This window comes from Varanus komodoensis, unplaced genomic scaffold (assembly GCF_004798865.1).
Source record: "Varanus komodoensis strain SLA01 unplaced genomic scaffold, ASM479886v1 scaffold87, whole genome shotgun sequence".
NCBI classification, from domain to species: domain Eukaryota; kingdom Metazoa; phylum Chordata; class Lepidosauria; order Squamata; family Varanidae; genus Varanus; species Varanus komodoensis.
In genome coordinates, this window is record NW_025336565.1 from 1,096,427 (window position 1) to 1,124,055 (window position 27,629).

General features: G+C 65.2%; 1 protein-coding gene across 1 annotated transcript; it reads right to left on the reverse strand.

Moving 5' to 3' along the window:
- Positions 1-7: 7 nt before the first annotated feature.
- NEURL4 (neuralized E3 ubiquitin protein ligase 4) lies at positions 8-27,627 on the reverse strand (the record flags this gene model as incomplete). The annotated part of the gene is made up of 29 exons (XM_044417123.1): positions 8-1,530; positions 1,898-2,102; positions 3,680-3,792; positions 3,924-4,068; positions 4,674-4,781; positions 5,044-5,137; positions 5,227-5,406; positions 6,570-6,728; positions 8,790-8,954; positions 10,236-10,385; positions 10,535-10,633; positions 12,352-12,567; positions 13,847-13,992; positions 14,103-14,231; positions 14,874-15,049; positions 15,880-15,958; positions 16,050-16,126; positions 16,553-16,751; positions 17,788-17,950; positions 18,778-18,863; positions 19,638-19,819; positions 20,378-20,645; positions 21,352-21,424; positions 21,500-21,588; positions 22,065-22,176; positions 23,086-23,369; positions 23,721-23,786; positions 24,783-25,161; positions 27,457-27,627. Coding segments are annotated over 29 exons (4,518 nt in total), but the record flags the coding sequence as incomplete, so codon positions are not given.
- Positions 27,628-27,629: the final 2 nt, after the last annotated feature.

Consider the following 27,629-nt stretch of genomic DNA (forward strand, 5'->3'; position numbering starts at 1 on the left):
ACGGGAGGCCAGTCGAACGGTGGTTTATCAACCCCTGCGAGGGAGGGAACGCGCTGTACAACCTCACAACTTTTGTCCAAAAAACAAAAACAGAACTCGGCTTCAGACAGATGTAAAAAAGTTAATGCATGTCATTTTCCAACAGATAAAGTGAAAAAGCAGCATAAATACAATTTAAAATATAATATTAATCAAAGGGAGGAGAGGGGGTGTTCGAAACCCCCGTTCCCCTTAAAAATTCACATTTTTTGGACAACCAACACAGGTATAAATAAATAAGGGATGGGGAGGAGGCGGGGAAAAAGTAATCGCATGAAAAGCGGGCTGCAGCAGTGGCTTGTCCTGGGTGGGCCGGAGCGGGCAGGGTCTGCAGGGGTGACCACAGCTGGGAGAAAGTGACGTCTTTTGAGTTCCTTTGAGTACAGAGATGTGGGGCCGAGAGTCCGCCCGTCTCCTGCTTCGGGTCTTCCAGGGGGCTGCATGGATTAAACACACGCAAGCACAACACAGCATCCCCCCCCCCCCCACTGTCCAAGGCCTGGTGGGGACTCTACAGGACTGGTCCTGAAGGCTGAGCAAGGGGCAGAGCGGAGGTGAAAAAAGGACCCTCCGCGAAGAACCGGGCCCCGACACAGACAGGCTAGAAACACCCATACATACCAAGATACTCCACCCACTCACAAAAAGTAGAAATGATCCAAATCTGGCCCTCCAGGAAGCTTGGCGGGGCCGCCCCTCTGCCCCTCCACAGCCGGCCAATTCGGCTCCAAGCGGCCGGCGTGCCGGAAAGTCTACCCCTGCCGGGGCAGCCTGCCTTCCGTGAAAAACGGGAGCCGCGCCGGCCGTTCCCCCCCTCGCCCCAACGCACGCTCCCCAGTCCCGACGGCATCACTGCAGGCAGTGGAGTCAGTACAGGAGGCCCTGGGTGTTCCAGAAAGACCCCCGAGTCCAAAGTTCAGCAAGGTCCTTTTGCGGCGACGAAGTCCCCTCCCCATGCTCTGAAATACCACGGCTCCGCTCAGCACGCCCGAACCCTCCCCCTTTAGCTCGTCTTGCCTCTGTGCAAAAGAAAAAAGAAGGGAAAGGGAAGCCGCCCGGGGGGCCGCTGGGGGAGGCGCGCCCCCGCCCCGCCTTGGGCGGTCCCTTCCAGTCCCTCGTGCCTGCTGGTCGCAGCCGCCGACCCTCTCGGGCTCGCGAGCGCCACCCGGTCTGTGCGTGGAAGGGTGGGTCGCGGAGGAGGGTCTTTCCGGCAGGAGCCGCCTTCCCCACCGTCTTGTGGCGTCGTGGTGCCCCTGGCGCCTCCCCGGGAGGGTGGCCACGAGGTCTCACTCCACGCGGATGAGCAGGCCGTGCAGGACAGTAGCACCTTTCTCCTTGGTGACCCACTCGATTTCGGCACTGCTGAAGCGGGGGTCCAGGGGCTCGGGGGCCGCCAGGGACTGGGCGCACACCTTGTAGGACCCGGGGCGCACACACACCTGGAAGGCGAGCTGGGCGGCGTGCTGCCGGTGAGACTTTGGGTCTTTGAATCTGCAAGAGGAGGCGCACGCATTTCCTGAGAAGCGGCCAAGCCGCGGATCGGGGCAGCAGGGGGCCTGCAGTCGCAAGAGGGAGAAGGGGCTCCAGGCCCCCATGTGGGCCCCCCTGGCCCCCCCCAGGAACAAGCCCCTCTGAAACGCCGCTCTGCTGGCGGCCCGTACAGGCCGGTCCAGGAGGGTGCCCTCGGGGGTGCCTTCCCCCGTCGGCCTCGGGAGCATCCTCACGCCGTTCCGCTCGCCCAGGCGGCCGCTCCGCCCGACGCCCACCTCCCGCAAGCTGCTGCAGGGCCCGCTGGGCGGGAGGCAGGACAGGACCCCCCCGTCCCCCCCCCGGCCTGCCCACGGCCCGGGAGACCTACTGCACTTTGGTGGCGAAGGGCTCCAGCCCGGCATAGCGCAGTGTGGGCGACAGGAGCAGCCGCTGGGACTCCCCGTGGCCCTGCGAGCTGTTCTCCTCCGGCTCGTGGTACTCTCCGCTGCCGCCGCCGCCTCCGCTGCCGCCGCCGCCGCCACCCTGCGGGTCTGCTTTGACGGGGCAGCAGCTCAGGATGGATGCGCTTCCTGCTGAGGGAGGAACAGAGGGAGAGATGCCACAGCCGCCGCGAATGGTCCCTGCTCATCGCCCAGGCCTGACTGCCCGGACTCCAGTAATTTGACTTGCACATCCAAACCCCTTCAGCGGTTGTCGTTTCCAAAAAAACCATAGGAAATAGTGCACAACATGGGATGCAACGAAGCTGTGGAATGACAAGCCAGCGAGCTGAAAGGGGCCCACCAAAAACCCGGCAGGAAGAAGCCAAGAGCATGAATTATCCTCGTCTCCTGCGCTGAGGGCCCTGGAGCCACCTGGCCACCGCGAACGAAGGACGGAATCTGTGAGTTCGCCCCTGACCGTCCGCAGTCCCTTGTCGTTCTGCTGAACTGTCATTTAACGCAGCCTTTAATGCACAACTTTCTAAACTTTGCAGGGAGGTTGTGCGTTGGTGTTTTTATTTTGTCGCATGTCTTTTAAACTGAGTTTTAAAATAGAACAGAATGTCCACCCTGCAATTTCCCGCTCCGGCTCTTGCTTCCTCTGCTGCAATCAGCCGGCCTGTGCGTTGGTGGCAGGTCCTGCGGCCCACACGGCTGGGGTTCACGATGGCATCAGTGCCGCTGCCCCGGGCCTCCATCTTCCGGGGACCCCAAGGGCCAGCGATCTGACTGCCCCGTCAGAAGCGGCTGCCCCAGGACAGGTTTTCCAAAGGATCCGTGCGTCCCAGCCAGGGCTGCCCCCGAGAGCCAGCCAAAGCTTCCGGAAGCAGGAGAGGGGGAGACCTCCTGTCCCCGCACGCCCCCGGTGCGGCTCCATTCCCTGACCAGCGGCTCCTGCAAGCTCACACACTCCTACTGTGAAACCGAACACCCAGGCCGCACCGTTGGAAGAGGGAACGTGGCACTCGGGACTGGCAGTGGCCATGGGTGCTTGGCCCGCTCGGCCTCTGCTCAAGGTGCCACCTGATGCTCCGCTGCTGATCGGAGCCCCGGGTCCCTTGCCATCGCCTCCCGCCAGCCTTGGATCCTTGGAGCGGGACCACTGGATCTTGGGTTCCGTGGCCTGTGAGAGGCGGGGGGGGGGGGGGGGGGGCGGACGCAGGAGGCAACGCGGGGGCAGCTGCCTCTTTGCAGGAACCAGCCTGGCGTCCTCAGGATGCACGGGACTACGATTCCCAGAAGGCTCCGGGCAGCTCTTTCTGGGACAGGCAGACCAACACACCTGGTGATACCGGGTTGGGGGAGGCCAGCACACAGCCCAGCTGTCCTCACCGCACAAGGGGGGCTTTCTGGAAAGGAGGGGCAGCTGTCCACGGGGCCAAGAGCACGGAGCCTCTTCCCGCCCGAGAGCTGAATCCAGTTCCAGAGGAGAGCCAAAAAACCCACTTCCAGTACAGCTTAGTTTAAAACACTTATGCTGATGCTGAAGCCTGAGGGGGGCTCTTTGAGAAGGGTGGGGGGAAATGCTCAGAAGCCAGGCCACCCAGCTTGCCCCAGAGGGCTGATCGGGGTCCCCGGGGCAGCCCCGAGGAGCAGCTCCTCTGCCCCAGCAGACGGCCGGAAGGCCTCTTGGCCGGGGGGGGGGGGGGGGGGGCTCGAGGACTTGCCTGGCACCAGCTCTCCCTGGTCCAACGTGCGTCGCACGGCCCCGACGTTCGTCCCGTGATAGGCGATGTGCCACTTCTTGGACGTGCTGGCCACCTCCAGCTGCGGGTTCACCCTGCGGGGAGAAAGGGGGCGATGGCAGGCGGAGGGCCCCGTCCGGGCCCTGGCAGGCGGAGGGAGCGCTCCCCGGGGCCGAGGCGGGCCACGTCCCCCCCCGCCCCGCTGCAACCCCAACCCCGCCCGCACCTGAGGTTGAAGCGGCACCATCCAAACGGCAAGGCGTAGTCGCGGGGGGGCTCCCCGCGCTTGTAATAGGCCTCGTCGCCCCGGAGCTTGTGGCACGACTCGCAGTAGCAGAGGCTGAACTTGGGGTCTTCCGCAAAGTAATTGTCTGGGAAGAGAGGGAGGGACCTCGGGCGTCAGAGGCGGAGCGGGGCCTTCGTGCGCAGAGGAACGGGCGGGCAGCCTCGGGGGCCCTCGCGGCTGCCGAGGTGCCGCAGCCGTGGGCCGGGGCGGGAGGCAAGGAGCCCCGGCGGACCCCCAGGCGGTGGGTGAGCAGGGGGCCCTGGCTTCGACTATGGCACTGCCTTTCGCTGGGCAAGCCCGGCTGCACGCAGAAGGCCCCAGGTTCAACGGCCGGCACTGCCAGTCGGGCGTGGGGAAGACGGCTGCCCAGGATGCCGGAGGGGGAACGCCGGCACCGCCGGCGCGTGTTGAGCGTCCTGGGCTGGATGGACCCAGGTGGGCTTCCCGCACGGCCGCTGCTGCCCGCAGCCACTTTTAACCTGTCGCGGCATCTCAGGCCCTGACCCGTTTGGGTCCCAAGACTCCCCTGAGAGGCTCTTTCGGGAAGGCTCCGCTACACTGCAGGGGGCGCAGGGCCACCTTTCCCGGGCTGCGCACGGGATGCTCGCCCTCCAGCTCCTGGAAAGGCAGCCACGAGCGGAACGGAGCCAACGGGGCTGGCAGAAGCGGGGGTCCCTGCCCGGGGCTCACCTGGCAGGAGGAGCAGGTCTTTGAAGCGCGCGCAGAGCGCGTGGTACTCGCAGGTCTTCATGGTGTTCAGGTCCACAGGGGGGGTCCAGCACACGCTCTCCTTGATCCCTGGGGTGAGGAAGGGGAGCGCTTGGGGGGGGCGGAGACCCCCGCGCAGGGCTATTGCCGAGCACAAACGGCCCACCCTCATGGGCTCTCGGGCGCGATGGCGGCCGAAGGAGCATCGTTTTCCGAGCGTCCCAAGAGCCACAAAGCAGGCGGACTGTGCGACGGAGCCCCGGCCTCAGACTCAGCCTCGGAGGGGGAGGGGGAGAGGGGCCCGGGGCACAAGCCCCCCACCCCGAAAACTGAGGGGGCGGAGCTGCCCTACCATCCACCACGTCGGCCTTCTCCATGTCTCCCTGGCCATGGGGGTCCGCGCCCTCTGCTCCCACCGCCGGAGTGCCGTTGGTCACGATGGACACCTGGGAAGAGGGCGGCAACAGAGAGCACGGTGGGCGCCCGGGAAGGGGGCGCCCAGCCCCCCGCGAGGGAAAGCCCCCCCGGCACCCACCTGCTCGCACTGCCCGTACAGGTCGATGAGGATGTGGCAGGGCTGCGGGATGTCCTGCGCGGCCGCGCCCTGGTCCATCCCGTTGACGAAGAGGTGGAGGCAGCCGCCGGCGTCCACCAGGAGGCCCAGCACCGTCCCCTCCGGGCAGGTGTCCAGGTTGGGGCCGTAGTTCTCACAGATCTGCGGCAGAGGGGGGACGCGAGCGGCGTGAGGGGCACCTGCTCATGGACAGGGCTCGCCACATCGAAACGGGTCAGGGGGCCGTTTCCCCCTTTAATCAATTTAAACAACAGCATGCGCCCGTTAAGAATGCGCAACGGGCCACGGCCTGCAGGCAGTTGGGTGGAGCTCTGGCCCAGCCCACCAACAGGGCTTTTCTTCTGTTTTTAGTGTCACGAAGAAAGTATTACACATGTCAATTAAAATATGCACCCACAGAACCCCCCAACCATCCATCCAAGCATCCATCCATGTATTTATAAATTTAAAAACCAACGTCTCGGGATGGTTTAACAGAACAACAATGTAAAATAAAACACAGCATCCTAAAAAATTCAACTGACAATTAAACCCCAATTAAAACAGTCAGATCTTTAAACATTGGGACAATTAAAAAGTTTTAGCCTGGTGCCAAAAAGAATGCAGTGACAGCACCAGGCAAACCTCTCCTGGGAGAGAAGAAAGCACACACTGGCTTTTGCTGCATATAATCAGTTTTGAATCGAGGGCAAAACGTGCCAGCGGGCAGGCGAGCCTGCCACAAGCTCGGCACCTGAGATGTAATATTAGTTGCTCTTGTCAACATTATAATCCCCTTCGGTGCCACCCAGGGTTCATGCCCTGCCTTTCTCCCTCTTCTCGGGAACCCAAGGTGGCTGACAAGGCGTTCTCTCCGTTCTGCCCTCACGAGAACCCTGCGAGGTAGGCCAGACTGAGAGTCTGTGACTGGCCCGGAGCCGCCCAATCAGCTTCGTGGCTGATCCCGCATCCGGGGCCCCCATGCTGAACCAGCACGCCAGACTGACTGACAATCGGTTTCAGTCGAGGGCTCCTCAAGCCACCCAGTTCCCAGAAGTTTCGCTCTGCTCATTTACCAGTATGGACCAGTGTCGCACGTTTGTGGCTAGTGGACTGGAGGGAGGAGGGAGGCCTCTCAGAGGAAATTTTCCTCTGTCCCAAGAAAGCAGCTCGCCTGCTCGGGACAGGCAGAACGGGGAAATCGAGGCGGAAAGGGTCTGCGCTCTTCCCAGGTTTCCTCTCCGGCTACGCGGATCTGGGGACGGGAGGTGAGAAAGGGGGCCATGTGGGGAGGGGAGGGCCCGGCCCGGCCCCGCTGCTCTCACCTTGAGGGAGTTGTGGAAGACAGAGTCCCGCTGCAGCAGCCACGTGGAGCGCTTGAGGGAGCAGGCCGTGGCCGGGAAGTTGAGCCGCTCGGGGGAGCTGCCGATCACCCCCAGCGAGAGCGAGGAGGTCCACTGCTGGTTCAGGGAATCTATCTGGAACTGCACAGGCGGAGAGGCGTGAGCAGGGGGTCCTTGCTGGGAGAGGGGAGGAGAGCAGCGCGCCGCGCCCCCGGAGCTCCCCCACGCACGGCCCCGGATCCTGCAGCGGGGGCGGGCGTCTTCCTCGCAGGTCCCTCCCCACACGGCCGCAGGCAAGCTCCCCGCATAAGGTCAAGGGCAGCGGCCAAGCAGAGCCGGTGCCGCTGATCCCCTTTCGGCGGGACGCCGTGGGCAGCCAGGCCTCCCTTCCGAGCCCCCTTTGCAAGAGCCAGTTCCAGGACCCGGGCGACGGCCGGGCGCCGCTGAAGCAGCAGCAGCAGCAGCAGCAGCAGGGGGGCGACTTGGGTGAGGCACCGGGGAAGGACCCCCTGCTGCCGCTGCCCATGGCGGGGGGTGCCCGCCAAACCCATCCGCTTCCGCTTCAAGGTGTCCCAGGAGTTCCCATCCCCACCCATGCTGTGCTTTCCTTTAGACAGGAACACTGCGAGTCAGAAGGGACCTCCCGGGCCATCTAGTCTGACCCCGGGCTCCGCTCATGTAATCCCCAGTAGGTGGGTGCCCAATCCTTCCTTGAGTGCCCTCACTGACGGGACCTCCGACACCTCCCAGGGAAGCCCCTTCCGTATCCTAGGGCAGTGGTGGCGAACCTACGGCACGCATGCCAAAGGGGGGGCGCAGAGCCCTCTCTGTCGGCACGCGAGCCCAGTCACCCCAGCACCGCCCCAGCTGCTGAGCATCAGGTAACAGCGCACACAGGGGCCGTGCGCAAAGGAGCAGCGGCGCCAGGTGATGACGTCACGAGCCGCGAATCATTAGCTGCAACTCGTCCGAGCTTTTGCATGGCCGGTCAGTGCGCTGCCAAGGATGGATGGATGGATAGATATCTTTGCTTGGCCTGGCTGTGAGGTGTTTTTTCTAAACTAAAACCTCAGTGTTCAGGTTTTATTGCAGTGTTGGCACTTTGCAGTAAATAAGTGGATTTTGGGTTGCAGTTTGGGCACTTGGTCCCTAAAGGTTCACCATCACTGGGTTAGGGTTGGGAAAATGAGGTGTCCCGGCATGATGTTGAGGGTTGGAATGTGTTCAGAGTGGGCAGAAATGTTTAGCTGTGCAGGAAAATTTACTCAAGGAAGGCTTTTCCAAAATCCTTCTCTTTTCAATGGAACTTTACCCCTCTATCAGGGTTAGGGGTGCACACCAGAGTAGGGTTAGGGTTAGAAAAACGAGGTGTCCCGGCATGGTTTTGATGGTTGGAATGTGTTTAGAATGGGCAGAAATGATGAGCTGTGCAGAAAAAGCTACTCCAGGACGGCTTTTTCGAAATTGCCCTATTTTCAGTGGAACCTCAGCCCTATATTAGGGTTAGGCGTGTGCACCAGGGTAGGGTTAGGGTTAGAAAAATGAGGTGTCCTGGCTTGGTTTTTATGGTTGGAACGTGTTCAGAATGGGCAGAAATGATGAGCTGCGCAGAAAAAGCTACTCAAGGAAGGCGTTTTGAAAATTGCATTATTTTCAATGGAACTCTAGCCCTATATTAGGGTTAGGGGTGGGCCCCAGGGTAGGGTTAGGGTTAGGAAAATGAGTTGTCCTGGCAAGGTTTTGATGGTTGGAACGTGTTCAGAATGGGCAGAAATGATGAGCTGCGCAGGAAAAGCTACTCAAGGATGACTTTTTCAATATCGCCCTCTTTGCAATGGAACTTTTGCCCTCTATTAGGGTTAGGGGTGTGCACCAGGGTAGGGTTAGGGTTAGAAAAACGAGGTGTCCCGGCATGGTTTCGATGGTTGGGTATTCCTGTGTCCCAAGCGCAAGACCTTGCACTTATCCGCATTGAACGCCATCCTGTTGTCCCCCGCCCACTTCCACAGCCTGTCCAGATTCTTTTGGATCCGGAGTCCCTGCTCCCCAGTTGTGACCACCGCCCCCACTCGGTCAGCAGACTGGTTGCCCCCTCCTCCAGGCCACTGAGGAAGGGGCTGAACAGGGTCTTGAGGCCTCTCCTCCTGGGAGAGGAACCCCGGTGGGCCCTGGCCAGAGAGGGGGCCCCCGGCCCGGCCGCACCTGGAAGAGCCGCTGCGGAGGCAGAGGCTGCGCCACGACCACGATGCCCTGGTTGTAGCTGGAGACGCGGGTGGCCGTCAGGTTGCCGTTCGAGAGCAGGATGTTCTTGCCGTGGTTCTCCAGGAACTCCATCGCGGAGGTCACGGCCGGCACGTCGCTCTCGCACTGGGAGGCAGAAGGCATTTGCGTGAGGAAAGGAAGGGCTGGCTTGTGCCGGGGTTGGCGGGGGGGGGGGGTGTTTTCACTGGACCGAAATTCCAGCCTCCTGGAGGCCTCTTTTCCCCAGCCCTGGAATGCCTGCTGAGCTTCTTCCTCTTTCGTCAGACACTGCACAGCCATCAAGGCAGTTTCTCCAACCAACTTCCCTTCAGGCGTGTTGAGCCACGCTCTACTCCAACGCATCGGGAGAGCACCAGGGTGGAGACGGCTGCCTTGAGGACTAGTGACTTTTCAAAGGTAAAGCTGAATGCCTAACCTGGCACAGATTTTTTGGCTGCCTGTCACACAGACCTTCTGAGGAAGCCACCAAAGCACAAGTTATTCAAAAACAACAGCAGGCGACACAAAGCGTGAAGGGCGGCGAGACAAAACAACAGCAGCCGCCATGCAGAAATAGAAATACAGAACAATGCAGCAAAACCAAGGCGACAGCGAGAAGCTTGGGAGAAAAAGGGATGCCTCCCGCTCCAGCCCCGTCCCACAGCTGGGCTAGAGAATTCCTCTGGGAATTGGAACTGGGAACACCAATCCTCCCATCTTTGTATGGGTGACCCAGAGGGGGTGGCTGGGTGGGGAAGAGGCTTCCTGTGTAGCCGCTCACACTGACCAGAAAGGTCTATCAAGAGAGATGGGAAGCGGGGGGGGGGGGGGGGGAAGAAAATCCCTCATCATTACAATATTTTTCTAAAAAATACCCCCCTTTTTTCTTAGGGATTTTTAAAGGAAAAGTTTGTATCAGGAGGGGAGAGAAATGGCCAATTTTCACTGTGTCACCCAATTTCTTGGTCTGTCCCCATCGAGGCCTTCGTCTCTCACGACGAGCAGCTGCTACCCAGAAGCCTTTGCAGCAGGAGAAGGGCCGTGTTTGTGACGGTCAAGGGGGAGCCCTACTGGGCCCCGGGGCTTTCTGCCCCTGTTAACCGGAAGAAGCCGCCGTCCTCAGGCCACTGCCAAAGGGGAATCAGCCCTTTGGAAGGCCGCCGGGGGCTGCAGTGCCTCTTCAGGGCTCCAGGCGTGCTTCTGAGCAAGGTGCCGTGGCCGCCGGCATCTCTTGACCGCGCGCCTCTTCTGCCGTAAGCCCGTGCTTTCAGTCAAATGCGGGCGGCACGTTTTGCATCACCCCATCCGTGCCGGGGTCACATCGGGGCGCTGCAAGGGACGGGACGGGAGGGGAGGGGAGGGGACGGGGCCTGCCCACCCCGGGAATGCTTCCTCCCAGGCACCCACCGGCGTGGCCTCCTCTTCCTCCTCCTCCTCGCTGTAGGGCTCCGAGGTGATCGAGGGCGGCTTGGTGCCGTCGGCCTCTTCCAGCGCGGTGGAGCTGACGATGGAGACGGCGGTCACGCGGCCGTAGAGGTCCAGCACCACGTACACGTTCTGGGGAGCAGAGACGGGACGCTGCACACGCACGCGGCGGGGGAGCGCTGGCCCGAGGGACCTGCGTCCCCGGCAGGCCTCCCCTTCCCAGACTCGCGGACGGCTCCCCAAGCCCCGGGCGGGCCGTGGGGCCGGGCATCGCCCCCTACCTTGGCCACGCCCGTCGCCGCCGGCCCCATGTCCTCGCCGTCGATCAGGATGTGCATGGTGTCATCGGCGCCCCGCCTCACGCCCACCCGGCTCCCCACCTGGAAGAGAGCCGCATGCGTTGCCCAGCGGCCAAGGCCCCGCTCGCCCTCCCGGCCGCTGCGAGGCGGATGGTGTGGCCTTCGGCAGGGCGGACCCGGTCCTGGGGGGCCATGGGCCGGGAGGAGCCCTCGGGGGCTGCTCTGAACCACGGGAGCCGGGAACACGCATCGGGTCGCGTCCAGCTGCGCCGTTCCTCCGGCGCGACAGACCTCCCGCTCTGCACTTCCTCCCCCGACCTGCTCCGGAGGCCAGGGGCCTCTGCAGCGAGGGGTCCTGCTCGGGGGAGCCGTGGGGGACGAGCTGGGCCAGTCCTGCGTGCAAGGCTGGATCCGTCCCAGTCCCTGACAGGCGCTGAGGGGAGGGCCGCTGCCCGCTCAGTCCTCTCAGACACAAATCACAGCCGGCCCGTGGCTGCCTGCAGGCGCCGGCAGCAGAGGCCCGGGGGAACGTCCCCAGCCACGGAGCTTCCCCGATGGGCCTCCCTGTGCCAGGAAGCGCCCTGGGTGCCTCCTCTTGCCCCCGGGGCGCCGGGCAAAAGTCTGCAGTGCCGCCACGGCCACGTGGGCAGCTCTCACTTCCGAGGGGAAACCTCGTCCGGCTGTTCCAGGTATTGCAACACCTGCCCTGCCTTTTTGCCTTGTGGATTCTCCCTCTGCTGCATTTTGGGGTCCCGACTGGCTGGAAACTGCCACGGGAGCCTCCTTTTCTGTCCTGCTGAAGCAAGACTGCTGGAACCTCGTAAATAAATCGGGGCACGAACCCGCGGGAGGAAACCCAACAGCCCCCAGCACGGCGCACCCGGCACGGGATGGGCGCCTGCCACCGCTGTAGCGCCGCAACCTGACACCCGGCAGCCTTCGGAGGAGACCCTTGTGGGGGGGTGCGCCCCAGATGGGATTGTTTTCAAACTGCACTAATTAATTCTAAGTAATTACACTGCGCCTGCATGGCTGAAGCCTGCCATTTAGATGCCAGGAAGCACTTCCTGACGGTTAGGGCCCCGAGGGTGTGGAACGGGCTTCCCTGGGAGGTGGTTGAGGCCCCATCAGTGCGGGTGTTCAAGGACAGGCTGGACGTGCACATGGTGGGCATGTCTTGAGCAGAGCCGGCTGGAGCCGGGGGTCAGACTAGATGGCCCGGGAGGCCCCTCCTGACTCGCTCTGTTCCTGTACTTCTGAACCTCTTCGGTCCCCAGGAGACAGACACCTCCGGCCAGAACGGAGACCTGAGGCGGCACTGCTTCAGGCCGAAGAGGGTAGAGCTTGGGGGGATGCCCCGGACGGCTGCCTCGCCCCGCTGCAGCCCCCTTTTGGGGAACGGAGTGGGCTCCCCCCACGGCAGGGGCCGGAGCGGCTTCGCCCCATGCCTGCCTCTGGCAGCAGCCCAAGTCTGCTCGCCGGCTTTGCCCCTTCGACCTGCAAGAGGTAGTCTGAACGTATAAAGTAAGCGCTGGGTGACGCAGCGCCTTGCACGGACTCGGGCGCTTTTGAGCAGTCCACGGGCAGTGCTGCTGAGGCGCATGGGCGCTTGTGCAGCCGCGGGCCGACAGGAGCCGTGGCCCGCGGGGCGAGAGGACGGCCGGTTCAGGGACACGCTGACGGGCTGCCACAGCGACCCCGATCCGGAGCATCTGAGACGCAGAGAAATGCTCCGCCCCGGTCCGGATGAGCTCGGCCCGGTCCCAGGGGACGGCCCCCCGGCCCTCACCCGGACTCACCCCGAGGCGCTCCAGGGAGCAGCCGTAGTTCTGCCGCTGGAGGACGCCGTTGCGGTGCACCTCGGAGCCCGTCACCAGCCACGTCACCTTGGCGCGCAGCTCCAGCACGGAGGGGGGCAGCCCCGCGACCGTGTGGGGGGCGTCCAGGGGCAGCAGCGTGGTCAGGCCGATGTGCACGGTCCCCGACCACTTCTCGTCCATCTCCTCGATCTTCACCTGCGGCGGGAGGCGCGGGGGGGCTTCTTACTGGGAGCAGCGCGGGCGGCACGGCAGAGAACCTGCCTCCGCCCTGGCTCCCGGGACAGGGGGCGGCTCCTCCGGGAGAATGCCGCCCTCCATTGCCCCGGACAATGCCGCCCTCCCCCCGTGTCTTCCACCGGAGAATGTGGGGCTGCGCCACAGCAGGCGCGATGCTCTCCGAACTGGGGCAGCGGGAGAGTGCGGGGCATCCTGCGCTTCCCTGCCGCACGGAAAAAGGGGGTGCGGGGTGGGTGGGGCGAGGCCCAGCACACCCAAAGATGCCAGCAGGCCTGGGGGAGCGATTGAGCCCCACCCCAACCGGTTCCCCGCCCTGCCCGAAAGGCTGCCCCTTCTTAAAAGAACGGAAGGCCCCCAAGGGGGCTCCCGTTTCCTTCAGCGCTCATCGGGGGGGCAACCTGGACACGAGCGCAAGAGCAGCCCCTCTCGTGCTCCCCGGAAACTAGGCGGGGGGGGTGCTGCCTCTGATGGCGGCAATGCGACTAGCAGCCAATCCTGCCCCACAAAGCTGTCTAACGCCCCCTTACAACTGGATGCCCTCCAGATGGGTCGAACTACCCTGCCCATCACTCCCAACAGCAATTCGGCCTCTCTGGGGGGCACCCGGTTGGGCACGTCAAGTCCAGCCCATCGTGAAGAGCAGGGCAGGCAGCCTGTGCCTCTCCGGATGTCACACACAACTCCACCCTCCGCAAGGGCAGGCCATCACACAGTGGGGATGATGGGAGTTGCGATTCAAAGGACTTGGCTGCCTGTCCCTGTTTTACAAGCAGCGCTGCCTTCTTCAGTTCAACTGCAGTGGGTGAAGGAGGGCCGGCCGGACGGACAGACTCCCTCCCTCCCGTCCCGAATCTCCCGCCAGTCAAGCTTGGCAGGTGGACCCCCATCCCCAGTTCGGATGTCGGGAGAGAGGGAGGGGGGCGTCTCCAGAGCGTGCTCAGCCACGAGCCCCAACGCCGCCTCGCTCTGCTCTCCTGAGCCAAGCGGCCCCTGAGCTCGCAGGTCTTCCCCGTGGGGAGACGGAACGGTCCGGGGTCGGCGCCCCGCACGTCGGCATCTTCCCTCCGGCTCGGCAGCTTCTGGGGCGGCACAGGGCCAGACAGGGCCCTCCCCCCGCTCAGCCACAGATGTGCAGAAAGCCGCTGGGAGCCGGGCGGTTCCACCCCCGTCCCTTTCCAGAGGCCCCACGGCACGCGACCGACCCGGGGGCCCGTGGCCGCGCGCACGCCGCTCGCACCTCAAAGATCTCGTCCGTCTTCAGCTCCTTCATGCTGAAGACGATGCCGTGACAGAAGCTGGCCACCCGCGTGGCCCGGCACCCGTCGTCCTGGAAGGCCACGTTCTTGCCGCAGCTGCTGTGGAAGCGGTGGGTCACCCCGGGCACTGAAAGGGGGAAGAGCGTCAGCGCCCGCTCTGCCCCGGGGGGCAGGGGCGGCTAGGCAGCCGCCTCGGAGGGAAGGGGGGCAGGGGAGCCCCGGCCGGCGGGCTCTCACCTGGGGAGTGGATGGGGAAGGACTTCTCCGTGATGTTGCTGGTGGAGAGGCTGTTGTCCATCGGCCCCGTGGCGCTGGTGATGGACACCTGGACGCACTGGCCGTACAGGTCCACCACGGCATAGACCTCTGCGCCCGCCGGGAGAAGGGGGAAAGCGGGTGGAAGAGACCGGGTGAGGTGCCGCCCCGGAGCAGCCCTTCGCACCCCAGCTGGGCCCTCTCCAGAAAGCGAGGACGTGGGACCCGGGCCTGGGGGCCAGACCCAGAAGGCCCTGCCGCTCCCCCGTTGCGCGAGGGTTCCCTGGCTTCAAGAAGGTGCTCCCCCCAGCCCCCCCCGAGGCTCAAACGCCTCTCCCCTCTCTCTCATCCCTGCTGCCTCAGCCTCACCCTTCACCCCACCCTCCTCGCCTCTGACCCCGAAACTGGGGCTCCCATGGCTTCTCCGCAGGCTGGACGTGTTCCTGCACCCTCTCAGAGGACACAGCCTGTCGCCAGGAGCCCGCTGGGGGGAGGACAGCCATGGTCGCACTCGCACCGTCTTCCGTCCCTCCGGAGTGGCCCCGGTGGCGCACACAAGCAGGGCACGAGGGGAACCCCACCCCACCCCGCCCCACCGGGCCTCCTGGCCGTCCCGCCAAGGGCAAGCCTGACGCCACTTCTCCGCCTCCTGCCCCCGCCCCGCCTTCCGCTGCCCAGCCGCAGCCCCCGGGCCCACCGAGAAGCCCCCCCCGAGGCCTGGGCAGCCGGAGGGCCGCCGCCCCCCCCGCGTACCCTTTCCCGGCGGCAGCCCCGAGCAGGCCACCCCCTGGTCCACGCCGTTGATGAAGTAGTGCAGGTCGCCCTTGGCCGTGCGCATCATGCCGATGCGCGAGCCCGTGGTCAGCGAGTCCAGGTCGCAGCCGTAGTTGTTGCGCAGCGTGTTGCCGTCCTGCATGATGGCCGTGCCGCTGGGGGGAGAGGGGCGCCGGTGGCGCGATTGTTCCGCCGGGGGGGCCTCAGCCACTGCTCCGCCAGAGCGGCCTCCGCGCTCCGGAAGAAGGCATTCCCCGCTCACAAAGGCGGCACAAGGTGGCGCAGCGCCCGACGAAGGGCCGGCGCGCGGCTGGCGCACCGAGTGGAAGCAGCGGCTCGCTCTCCTCTCCTCTCCCCACTCCTGCTCCGCACTCAAGACATGGCGCTCTCGCTCCGCCACCCCCGGCAGCCGGATCCCCGGCGAGGAGCAAGGCCGCCCGCGAGGCCCGGGCGACACGGGGCCCGGGCAGCTCGGGGTCAGCGAGACCCCCGCCCCGCAGGAACGCCTGGGGGTCTCCGCCGCAGGCCGGTCCGCGTGCCTGGATGGCTCACCGCACATGAGCTAGCCCAGGGCGAGGCTGCGGCACTGGGGGGCGGAGGCCGCCCTCGTTCGGCACACCCGCGCCTGCCCACACACGAGCCCCCGGGAGAGAGCTGCCGCGGGGAAGTTCGGCCCGCACGGCCCCCGCATCCCTGGGCCTGCGTGAAGAAGCCCCACATGGAGACCGGATGCCAGCGCGGTGCCTCAGGAGAGGCGGTGCCTCGCTCTGCTCCTCCTCTCGCTCCGCAGCCCTCGGATCCGTCCCGGAGGACGCAGGCTCCTCTGGCGCCGCCAAAGGGACGCCCTAACGGAGGGAGCACCTGCACGGGACGCGCCCCCCCAGCGACGCACAGCAGTCCCGCCTGGGAAGGCTGCCCCGGCCCCCCAACCGCTCACCTCGCTCCCTCCGACCCGCCGCCCTCCAGCGAGACCCTCCCGCCTCACCTGAGCATCCACGTGTCGTAATCGATGTCCGTCATCGTGTTGGGGAACTCCAGGTCCTCGGGACGGATGGCCGTGACCCCTGGAGAGGGCAGGGGGGGCGGCGGTGAGGGGCCCCCACTGCACAAGCCCAAGCCAGCCCGCCCGCCCGCCCCACCCTCTCCACCTCCCACCTGCTTCGATGGAACCGGACCAGCGATCCACCATCTTCTGGATCACGATCTCAAAGAGCTCCCCGTCGCGGAGTGGCCTGCAAGGAGGCAGCAGGAGGGGCGTCAGCACGGCCACAGGGCCTCGCGGCTCGGCCCAGCGGAGGACGTGGCCCCAGGGCTCACCCCGCAGCTGGGCAGGAGGGTGCGGGGCAAGATAGCCACCCGTCGCTGGGCCTCCCGGGGTGTCCATCAGGCCCCCCACCCCTCCAGCAGGGCAGGGCAGGGCGTCTGTGCGAAGGCTGGAAAGGGCTGCGTCAGCCTGGCACACGGGCACAGCGGCTGCCTCTCACCCAGAGGCCGAGAGCTGGCAGGCCCCTGCCGATCAAGGGAGAGGCCGGCGGCAGACGGGGAAGGAGCCGCCGCCGCCGCGAGGCCAGCTCCCTCCAGTCTGCTGGACGTCCCGTCGGCCGCGCGGGTTCCGGGCACAGAAGCGCACAGAGGCCGGCCCCCAGGCAAGCACTGACCGGCTGGAGATGACGATGGCGTCGTTGAACTCGCTGCGGCAGTTCTGGCGCAGGGCCGTGCGCCCGCCGTTGGTGATGACGGCGTTGCTGCCGTGCAGCTGGTGGAAGCGCAGGTCGCTCCCCGAGGCCACCGAGGAGGGGCTGCTGGGGGACAGCTGGTTGTTGCCCTCCGAGAGGTCGTCTGGCAGCGGGAGCAGGTCTGGGGAGCAAGCAGGGCGGCCAGAGACATTCAGGGCGGGCGAGCGGGCAGGAGTGTGGCTGCCCCGAGCGGTCGGACAGCGGGCTCCCCCCACGGCCGGCTGAGCACAGCAGTGGGGCAGAACTTCAGCCCCGGGCTCGGGGAGGGCCGCCTCCAGCACCCGCCCCGCCACGCTCTGCCTGTGCATCCTATGACGGGGTTTCAAGGGGCAGGAAGTGGTTCGGAAGTGGCCCGTTTCCACGGGGCCACCCCAAGAAGCCCGAGGGCCCCCATGTGCTCCGCAGCCACGACAGAACGCATCCCCAGGGGACGCCCACCCGGCACCACCCACCACCCGAGACTTTCCTCCCACCCAGGCTTTGAATGGGCTGCTTAATCGCCAGCTATTTTAGCAGGCCGTGTTCTTTCCTCGCTGTTCGGCGCTGTCCTAATACGTTTAAATGGTTCAGTTTTAAGCTCTGTTCAAGATGCTTTGAATGTCTATTGCTCAGAATGGCATCCAAGGCACCTTTATAGCGATAGTAACTGACACTGCAATTCCACATCGTTAGGAAATGCGGTTTCTTCTCTTTGCAAACGTGCAGAGAGGTGAGCCGCCCGTTCACACGTGCTCGGCATCCCCCTGGTTCCGTGCCAGAAGAACCGCCGCTTGTTTTACGAGAGCAGTGGGGTCAGGGGCCCCCCCGACGGACTCTGCTAAAACGCCCCGCAACTGCCGGACGCAGCCAGATGCGGCTCCTGCCCTCGCTTCGCCGGGGCTCTCTGGAGGAGAGGACGAGCACAGGATTTGCCCCTGCCTCTTCTGCCCTGAGCCACGCACACACCATCGCACAACCAGCGCAGTGGGAATCCGGGGGCCGGGAGACGCACGACTCGCATCCCACAGCGGGACTGATCAGAGAGCACAGGAGACGGCGGGCGATGCTTCTTCTCGTACTTTGGCAAAGCCCAGGGCAGAAACCCGAGGAAGGGCCGGGCCGGCCCAGGGCCGGTCACTCGCTGCAGCCCCCCCGCGTGCCCCCCGCCCGCCAATCACCTGCGTCGTCCACGACGGTTGCCTGGGCCGCCTGCCCATACAGGTCCACCACGGCGTGGATGTTCGGCGGGACGTTCCACGCAGCCGGGCCCTGCGCCACCCCGTTCACGAAGAAGTGCAGCGTCCCGTCCTCCTTGCGCACCACCCCCACCGTGTCACCCGCCTGCGGGGAGAGGAGGAGGAGGAGGAGGAAGGCTCTCCGTCATTCCCGTGGGCGTCAGGGAGGAGGTGCAAACCAGCCAGAGAAGCTGCCCCCTCGGGTCTGGTGGCATCTCCAGTGCCGATTTCGGAGCGACCCAAGACCCCGCGGTTCGGGCTTGCGGGACAGATCAGGCAGCCTCTCCCGCGGGGATCGTGGCCTCCAGCCTCCCAGGGACGCCGACCTGAGCCTCGTTTTCGGGCCACTGGCCGAGGGGCCCCCGTTTAGAGCCAGCTGTGAGGATTCTGGAACATGCCCTCCCCGTCTGCAGCCCTGCCCCTGCTGTGGATCCCGTCTTCCACCCTCAAGGCCCCCCGGCGCAGCTCGGCTTCCCCTGCTCCTCAGTCCTGCCCTTGCCTCAGGAGAGCTCCTGCCCCCTGCCCCCATCCCTGCCCCAGAAAGCGGCTGCGGAACCTTGTGCTCTCCAGGTGCTCTGAGAGACGCTACCTGCTGCTCCCCTGCCCTTGCAAAATACTTCATTTCTATTCCACAGCTTTCCTGCAGGAAGCGAAGACGAGGGGCACAACCCCTCCCTCCCTCCAGTGCGTCCAGAAAACGGCCCCGTGAGGAGGACAGGCAGAGTCCGTGACTGGCCCAAAGCCGTGCGGTGAGCGAGGCAGGAAGCACAGCCCAGCGTCCCCCCGACAGCGCTCGGGCGTGGGCAGCCCCTTCCCGCCTCCCCTCTCGCGGTTCTCCCTCTCCGGCGCACTCTGTGCCGGAGCAAACTCGCCAGCAGCCCTGCCCGGCAGCCCCTTCTCCCCCCGCCGCCCCCCCGCGTCCCGCGAGCGCACCTTCAGGCGGTCCAGGTTGTGGCCGTACTCGTCCAGGATGGTGGTTCCGTTGTGCATCACGCCGTTGCCCGTCATCATCCAGGTGCCTGGCGGAGACGAGGCGAGAAACGGTGCTCAGGCGGGCCCTGCCATGCTTCGACGCGCACGGGCGCCGCGGGGGCCCACATGCGGCCCTGCCCCTTCGTTGGAGGGAGCTCCCACCGGGACCAGCCCAGCCACGGGTGGAGACAAGCTGCGGGGGCAGGAGCAAGAGGGGCCCGGAGCCCCCGGGCACCACGGCCCACCAGGGTTCGCGGGCTGGAGGGATGGCACAGGCCGGCTCGGAGGCAAGCCCTGCCAACACGGACGGCACCGGCCGCCCCCCAGCGCCTCAGGCAGGCTCTCGAGCCTGGCCCGGAGCGACCGGGGACTGAGCTGGGGGGGTGGGGGGGGGCTCTGACTTCCCAGGAAGGAGCTGGCGGGCCGCTGGAGGAAGCCCGCACTGAAGGAGAGCGCGCGGCAGTCTCCTCCCGCGAAGCCACGGCCATGTTCTTACGACCGAGGGAAGACGGAGCCAGCAGGTGCAGGCAGCCCCGCGGCAGGGTCCGGCGGAGCGGACGAGGCGGTGCGTGGCCACCCGTCAAGGCCGCTGGCGGCAGGGCACGGGGCCTGGGGGCCTGGCGTCCCGAGGGAGCCGTGGGGACGCACCAAACCGAGCCAGACCCTGACCCCACGGGCCCTCGTGCCACGGCCGGGGCCTCGCCGGTCCACCCGCTGCTCCGGAGTGTCAGACTCCGCAGAAGGGTCAGCCCGGGAGCGAGGAGGGCGGGCCCCGAGGAGCGCCGTCCCCACACGGCCAGAGGGAGGCCCGGGGCTCTCACCTGAGCGCAGGTTGGTCATGGTGGAAGGCAGCTGCAGGTAGGTGGGGTTGTGGGTGGTGACCCCGATCTCAATGGAGCCGGCCCACTTGTCCACCATCTTGTCGATGCGCACCTGGAAGACCTCGCCGTTGCGCAGCGGCCGGTTGCTCAGGACCACGCCGTGGTTGAAGTCGTCGGTGGCACTGCACGCAGGGAGACGTCGGGGCGCCGTTACTCTTCAGGGGTCGCCGGCCGATGGCCCTATCCCGCCCCCCCGGGCTGACAGACCCTAAGGCCAGGGCACAGGACCAAATCCCACCATGCAGCTGGGCTAAGAACGGGCCGTCGCTGGCGCACAAGCCTCGCCGTGTCACTTGGCCCATGTGCTGGGGGTCACGGAATATTCACAAACATCCCAACTGTTCAGGATGAAGGCGCGAGCAACGGAACACAGGGAATCTGAGCTACGTAAGGGCAGTGAAGTCAAGTTGACCAGGACAAGATTTCCCATCAAACCATCCTGAGACTATTTGGTAAGAAAGCGGTATAGAAGATTTAAATGAATAAATAACACAGTCAATCATGCAGGAGGCACAGGGACAAGCAGAAAAGCAGCAGCAGGGTGGCCATGGGCTGGGAAGCTGCTATGCAGCTCCCAAAACAGGGAAATTGGGGGACAGAACGGCGGGTTGCTCATCCAGACCAACTGAGGAGGAGCCCGCTCTACTGGGCCGAAGGAAGGAGGCCCGCCAAGCACGCACTGGGGCCGCAGGGCCGTCCGTCCCTCGTTGATGATGGCGGCCTTCTGCCCACAGTTGGGGTGGAAGAGGAGGCGCTCCGGCTCCGGCTCGTTCCCGGCGGCGTCGATGGCGCGGCGCCCCACGTCCGGCGACAGGGCCCTCATGATGGCGTTGTTGCGCCGCAGGCGGTCGCTGTGGTTGTGGTTGTGCACGATGGTGACCTTCACGGCCATGCCGTAGAGGTCCACCACCCCGTAGACCACCAGCGGGGTGAGGGTGGTCGCCACACCTGGAAGGCAGGGAGGACGGGAGGGGGACGTGGGTGAACCGCCCCCGGCTCCACGGGCAGGAGGCACGCGCCCACCCGGCACGCGAGGGGGTGGCAGGAACCTCCTGGCTGGAATCCCAGCCGCACCCACAGGCCGGGGCAAGCTCAGTCTCTGCCTCAGCCCATCCCCTCCCTCTGCGGCCGCTCGTGCGGCATCCCTCTGCCGACCCCTTTCCACGTGGCATTTCTAGGGGGCGAACCCTCCCTGCCCTGCCCTCCCAGCTGCCCCGCCAGCAGGCTGTCCCACGGGAGACGAGAGAGAGCGCAGCCCCCCCCTCCGGCCTGCTGAGAGGCGGCTCAACTGTTTTTCCTCCTCCCTCCCCATCCCTTTTTCCTTGTATGCGGTGCCTTTGCGGGCAGAGCATCGCCTTGCTTCGCTGTCCACCAGTGGGGCGGTTCAGGAGCCCCTTGCTCTGCTGTGCGGGATGAAAACACCACGACGTAGCGCCAGCTCCCGGCCGCGCTGGTGCACCTTCCTCTCCGTTCCTCCCCGCCCCGGTCGCGCTTACCTTCTGCCTCCCACTGCCCACACGCTTTCTGCGCACGAGCGCCTCCTCGGGATCGGCCCTGGGAGGGTCCGTGCCAGCCCTCCGCGAGACCCCCGTCCCCTCCCGAACGTCTCGCCCGCCTCTCTGCGAGAGCATCCGGCCTCCGGGAGCCGACTCACCTTGGTCGATGCCGTTGATGTAAAAGTGGAGGGCGTTGTTGGACTTCCTGGTCAGGCCGATGTGGTCTCCTTCCTGCGGAAGCAGAGCAGCAGTGTGGGAAGGAGGAGGGGCGCCCACGGGGGGGGCAGCCGAGGGGCGCCGGCTCACCTGCAGCTCGTCCAGGCTGAACTCGCAGTACTCCCGGCGCGTCCCCTTGCCGTTGGTCAGGATGCCGCAGCCGCTCATCATGATGGTTCCTAGGCGGGGAACGTGCGGGGTGAGGCCTGACGGCCCCCGTGGAACCGGGACCACCTCCAGATGGCCTTCCGGCACTCGGCACCAGGGCGGGGACAAAGCCCCGCAGGATCCGCCCCTCTCGCGCTCACAGGCTTCCTCGCGCGCTCAGCCCCACCTGGCGGAGATCCGAGCCGAGAGGGAGTCCCTGCGGAAGGCAGACCGTGCAACCGGCGGCCACGCCGTGGCACGGGCGGCGTGCGGAGGGGCGCTGCCTGCACAGCACCCACGCAGGGCCCAATTCGGGGGATCACCGTGGCGACGCTGGGCGTGCTGGCTGTCGCTCAGACTCACAGCCAGGACAAAACCGACCAGAGTCCGGGGAACTGGGCCCAGGGATGCCAAACTGCAGGCCACACGCCTCCCGCGTTGGCACTTTTCAAGTCCTCGTTCAAAGCAGCCTCGCCCTGCCCCTCGCGCCCCCCACCCGCTGGATCACCTGAGCGCAGGTTGGTCATGGTGGCTGGGTACTCCAGGTTGTTGGGGTTGTGCGTGGTGACCCCAATCTCTATGGATCCTGACCACTTATCCACCAATTTGTCAATCCGGATCTGGAAGGGGAAAAAAGCGTTCTGCCTTCGCCGCTGCCCTCTGATGCGGACCCTGCTTCCCCCCGGGTACTCCATCGAGGCCCGTGCCTCCCAGATGTGGGGAACAGCCGGGCCTCCGTGGCCAGGGGGTGCTGGGAGTTGTCCTGCGACACATCCGGAACTGGGGGGATGCTGGCCAGGAACACACGAGGGCAAAGGCACTCCTGGCCCTTTGCACAGCGGTGCAGGCGACAGCAGTCAAGATGCCGGGATTTCTGTGCGACATGCTGCCCCTCCCAGAGCACTCTCTTCGGCAGCGGGGGCTCCATCTGCCGGGGCCCCCAGCGCACGGGTGGTGCCCTATTTTCCATGCTGACAGTCCTGTGGACCGTCAGGTTCAGTCCCAGGCAGCATCTCCAGGTTGGGTTGGGAAAACTCATGCCTGAAGTCCAGGAGGGAGCGCCCAGGGTCCGACTCGCTCGCTCTTGTCAACACGGAGAGTGGGCACGGCTCTCTCTCCAGGATTTCAGGGTCCGGGGCAGAAGGCAGCTTCTGAGACGTGCTGGACTACAACCCCCATCATTAGCAGCATGCTGGCTGGGGGTTGTGGGAACAGTAGTCCAACACACCTGGAGCGGGCTGTGTTGTTCTAACGCCTTCACGGCTTCCGTTTCACTAGCCGTTTAGAATTGCATTCAGCTGCACCGAGGAAGAGCAAGGACCGGGTTCAAGGGGGGCGGTCCCCGCTTTGCGTGCCCACGGCAGCCTCGGGTTCCGATCCCGGCAGCTCCAGGGCACGGCTGGCAAAGAGCCCCTCCGCCGCAGAGCAGTTCCGGCCGGTCAGTGAGAACAACGGCGCTGTGTCGGGAGGGGGCTGATGGGAACTGGAGTCCAGCGACATTGGCCCGCCCTCCACTCCCTCCTCCGCACCTCAAACATCTCGTTGTCCCTCAGCGGGCGGTTGGTCATGACGACGCCGTTGTTGAACTCGTCCAGCGGCCGCCTGCGCTCGGCCGTCTTGTTGTTGTTGCTCAGCTTGATGAGCGTGCCGCACTTCTCGTGGAAGAGGAGGGCGTCGTTGGAGGTCATGGGGGGCGCCCCACAGGGGGCGGGGTCCGCAGGGGGGCTGCCGAGGCTGACGTTCAGCAGGCTCCCGTTGTAGGCCGACAGGATGGCGTTGCTCACCACCTCGGAGAGCTCCATGCTGGAGAAGCCTGCCGAGCGGAGGGGCGGGGGCTCAGGGACGGAAGGCCTCGCAGGGGGGGGGGGGCCGGGGGGGGGGGGGGGTGCCGAGGCAGGGAGGGGCTGCCCAAGCCCCCATCCCGCCCGCTCGGGACCTCCGCCACGAGCCGGGCCTCTGGGGGGCTGGGCCTTGGCCATGCCGGGCGAGCGGGCGGGGGAACGCCTCCACAGGGGCAAGGCGCTCGGAGACGCGACGTCGCAGCAATACGAGCCTGTCCTTCCGGCACCGTGAGAGCCGGCTGGGGCGCACGTGCGGGGCCTGCCCTCCGGAGGGGAGCCCCTCACTCCCCAGGTCCCCGGGGGAGGGCGAGGAGAGCGCTCACCGTTCTCCGACTCCAGGCTGTTGGGAAATTTATCCGGCCGATTCTGGTTGCAAGGCAGGGCCAGAGCTGCAGAGCAGAGGAGGCGGCGGGTTGGTGGCAGACAAGGGCAGGAGAGAGGCGGGGCGTTCGCTCTCCTGGAAGCGGGGCCGCCCCCAGCAGGGACCCCCGAGTTCTTCCCATGCGTTCACGGTTGGCATGGTTCACCCCACGCCCTTTGAAGGACGAAGCCCTATGACCCAGGCCGTGGTCTCTGCCCCAAGCCGAGAGGAGGAGCAGTAGCTCTCAACAGCTTCGGCGAGCGAGACAAGCTGCATGCCCCTGGAGAGAGCAGCGCAAAGCAGCTTCCACACCACTTCGCCGTTCAGCCCAGCCCAACCCCAGCAAGGGCCAGCCAGCCAACCAACCCTTGGCAAGCCCACAGGGGCCACCCAAAGGACGTTAGGAACAAACACAGAAATGGAGTGGGTCAGAGGGGCCTCCCGGGCCGCCTAGTCTGACCCCGGCTCCAGCCGGCTCCGCTCACGACATGCCCACCACGTGCACGTCCAGCCTATCCCTGAACACATTCTGCAGGCGTGGCCCACACTGCCAGAGTGGCAGCCCAAGCGGAAAGGGGGGAGACACCGCCAGCCGTGCGAGGGGAGTGGGTGCGGAGAGAGCCCTTCCTCCCGCCCTGCCCCCAAGACAGCCAGCGGACGTGTCTTCCCACAGCTCCACAGCTCACAGGTCGCTCTTTGGATCAGTGTGGGGCCGCAGGAAGGTCTCCGCACGGTTGAGACTTCCACTCCCAGAAGCCCTGCCAGCAAGGCAAGCCACTGGAAATGCTGGGAGCTGAAGCCCAGATCATCAGAAGATCTCCTTCCTGCCATAAAACGAGATCCGCCTGGTGTCCTCCAGGCAGGTCCCCCCCCCTCCCGGTGGCCATGCTGACTGGAGGGGGTGGGAGATGCTGTCCAATGGGGGGGGGCAGGTAGGGAAAGGCTTGGCGCACGGACAGGGCCTGGGTTTGGTCCCCGGCCCACCGCCAAGCAGCCCCTGCACCCGCCCCGGAGCTCCGAGTACCTTCATCGCGGGCCACCGCCTCGTCGGGCTCCTCCGGACTGCCGGGCACCACCGTGATCTGGGTGCACTTGCCGTACAGGTCCACCACAGCCCAGACGCGGGGCGGGATGCCCGTGGCCGCGACACCACAGTCCTGCCCGTTGACCCAGAGGCGCAGTTCTCCGTTGGCCGTGCGCTGGATGCCCACCCGGTCGCCCTCGCCCAGCTGGTCGAGGTCTTGGCCATACTCCTCCAAGATGGAGCGCCCGTCCCGCAGCACCGAGCAGCCCGAGATGATCCAGGAGCCCCCCTTGAGGCCGGTGGCGCTGCTGGGGAAGTCGAGGTGGTTCGGGTCCAGGGCCGTCACCCCGATCTCGATGGAGCCGCTCCAGGAATTAACCTGCAGGAGAGGGAGTGGTGGCACAGAAGGTGCTGAGCACGAGACGCTTCTTGGGTGCAGCAGCGGAAGGAGCCTGGCTTTGCACACAGACGGAACTTCCGCGGATTTTAAAAACACAGACCCAGATGGGCGCGCTGGTGGTTAATTTCCGCAAAGGAGGCGCTGGTGCTTCCCGACCTGGAATCTGGGCCGCCTTATCCTGGGTGGAGACTGTCGCCATCTACGCCAGTCTTGTCAACTCTGCCAGGCGGCACCGACTCTTCGGGGTTTCAGTCCTTGGCCAGCTGAGCCTGCATGCCAAGCAGGGGCCCTGCCCCAAGTCGCAGCCTTCCCTTGAGAAAGGCGGTCTTCTGGGGCACATGGGCCAGCAGGCTCCAGGTCCCCTTTGAATCGATCCCGAGGCACGGGAAGGCTCTTTCTAAGCTTCATGAGAAAACCACCCTGCCACAGACACACGAAGCGTGTCGGATCAGCGAGCGGCCCTGCCAGCTGGGTTGCAGCCCAACACAGCTGCAGGGCGCCTGGAAAAATATCGTCCGTTTTCTCTGTGCATTTTCTCCCCACATCCCCAATTCTTTTTGGCATTCTGAGCTTTCCAGAAGAACTGCTCTCTAGCCCTCTGGGAAAACAAAAGATGGAGGGCCAAAGATAGTATTGAAAAGCTGGGCTCAAAAGCGCCTCAGTCAATGCTCTAGAATGAACTTGGACAAGGGAAATTGGCATCCCGATGTCGCAAAATGCCCAGTGGGCTTTTCTTGTTGGGCGGCATCGAAACTAGCCAACTAACTAACTAACTAACTAACTGCAGGATCGCTGGGTAAGATCAAAGGGCCACCCTCCTAATTGCTTCCCACAGTGGACATGCAGGTCTTGACAACGACCCTGCAGGTCAAAAGTGAGCTAAGAAAGAACATAGTCCCTTCATCCAGCTTTCTCACAGGCTCACAGTAGAGCCGGAAGGGCCATGAAGACTGCCGGCTGCAACCCCCTGCTGCTGCAGGACACCAGTTTGCCCAGGGGCCAGCCAGCTGCCCCCAGCACCCTGCTACCTGCCCCACTTCTCCAGCCACTGCTGGACAAAGGCAGGCCGCCTCTGGTATGGAAGACAGATATCACCACCAGAACTAGTAGCCCTAGACAATGTTCGACTCCAGGAGTAGCTCCTTCTACTCCCTTTAAAGGCACCCAGATTGGTCTAAATTGAGCTGCACGAAAAAGACCTTCCTTTCCTCCGTCTCCCTCCTGCCGCCCGGCAGCTTCATTCAAGTTCTTGTACTGAGGGGGAGAGTGCAAAGTGACGCCCCCTCCCCTTTTTCCGGACCAGGCACCCCTCTCTCGCCTCTAGCCATCCACCCCTGCAGGGCGCTCCACCCCTTCCAATTCCCTTCCCGTTGCCCCAACATCCACTGAGGAGGACCACAAAAGTACTACGCCTGCTGAAGCTTCTTTGGGCTGCTTTTCATCCACTTAGTTTTGATTTAAAATAAAATACATTGGTTGCGCCGTTCTCCTACAGATCCTATGCTTCCCCTGAGCACACCGATAGCGTCTGCTCCTTACGAGTTCGTTCCACTCGCTTCCAGCTCTCTTCTGGCAACGCAGACGGTGGGACACAGCATCTGAGCGTGTCCTTAGCGCGAGCGACTAACCTTCTGCTTGGCAAGCCTTGTCACTGTCGCTTTACCCCGCACGAGGAGTGAAGCCCACGGCATCGCATCACGGGCCCGATGCTTTCCCTTACTCACCTGCCTGCCTCTTCCCAGCTCCACCTTCCCCTTGTCCTGATGGGACCCCTTCTCAAGGGGGGTCCCTAGCCCTTGCTCAGGAGACCCCTCCTCTGCTGAAACCTTACATCCTCCACCTTGAAGGAAACCCTCACGTCCTTACACGAGGAAGGGTGATCGCCAGCCCAGGGAGGCACGGGTCAAATGCCCACACAGCTCCGAGAGAGCGCGATCCAGTCCCTGCGGAGGAGGCTGCGCCCGAAGCCCTGAGGTCCGCAGGGGGCAGGCGGGCCGGCCAGGGGCTCGCCCCCAGGAAGCCCCCGGCCCTTCCCAGACCTCCCCAGCCCCCCTGCTCTTGTGCACCCCAATCGCCCGCGGCTCGCAGAAGCACCCTCCCCCTCCCGCCCGCCGCCCCTGCAGACGCGCCGACTCACCTGCCGCCTGCCCCGGGACGCCCCTGCCCAGGCCCCCCGCGGGACCGCCGGCTCCACCGCGGATCGCCGCCGCAAGGGCCGCCCCTTTGTTCCGGCCAGCCCGCCCCGCGCCCCGCGTCCCCGGCCGCGCCGCTCACCTTGCGATCGATGCGCACCGTGAAGACGGCGCCGGGGGCGAGCGGCTCGCGGCTGAGCACCAGCCCGTGGTTGAACTCCTGGCCCGGCTGCGAGCGGGCCGCGCTGCGCCCGCCCCGCGACACCGTCACCAGGCGGCCCGTGCGCGGGTGCAGCAGCGGCAGCGCCGCCCCGG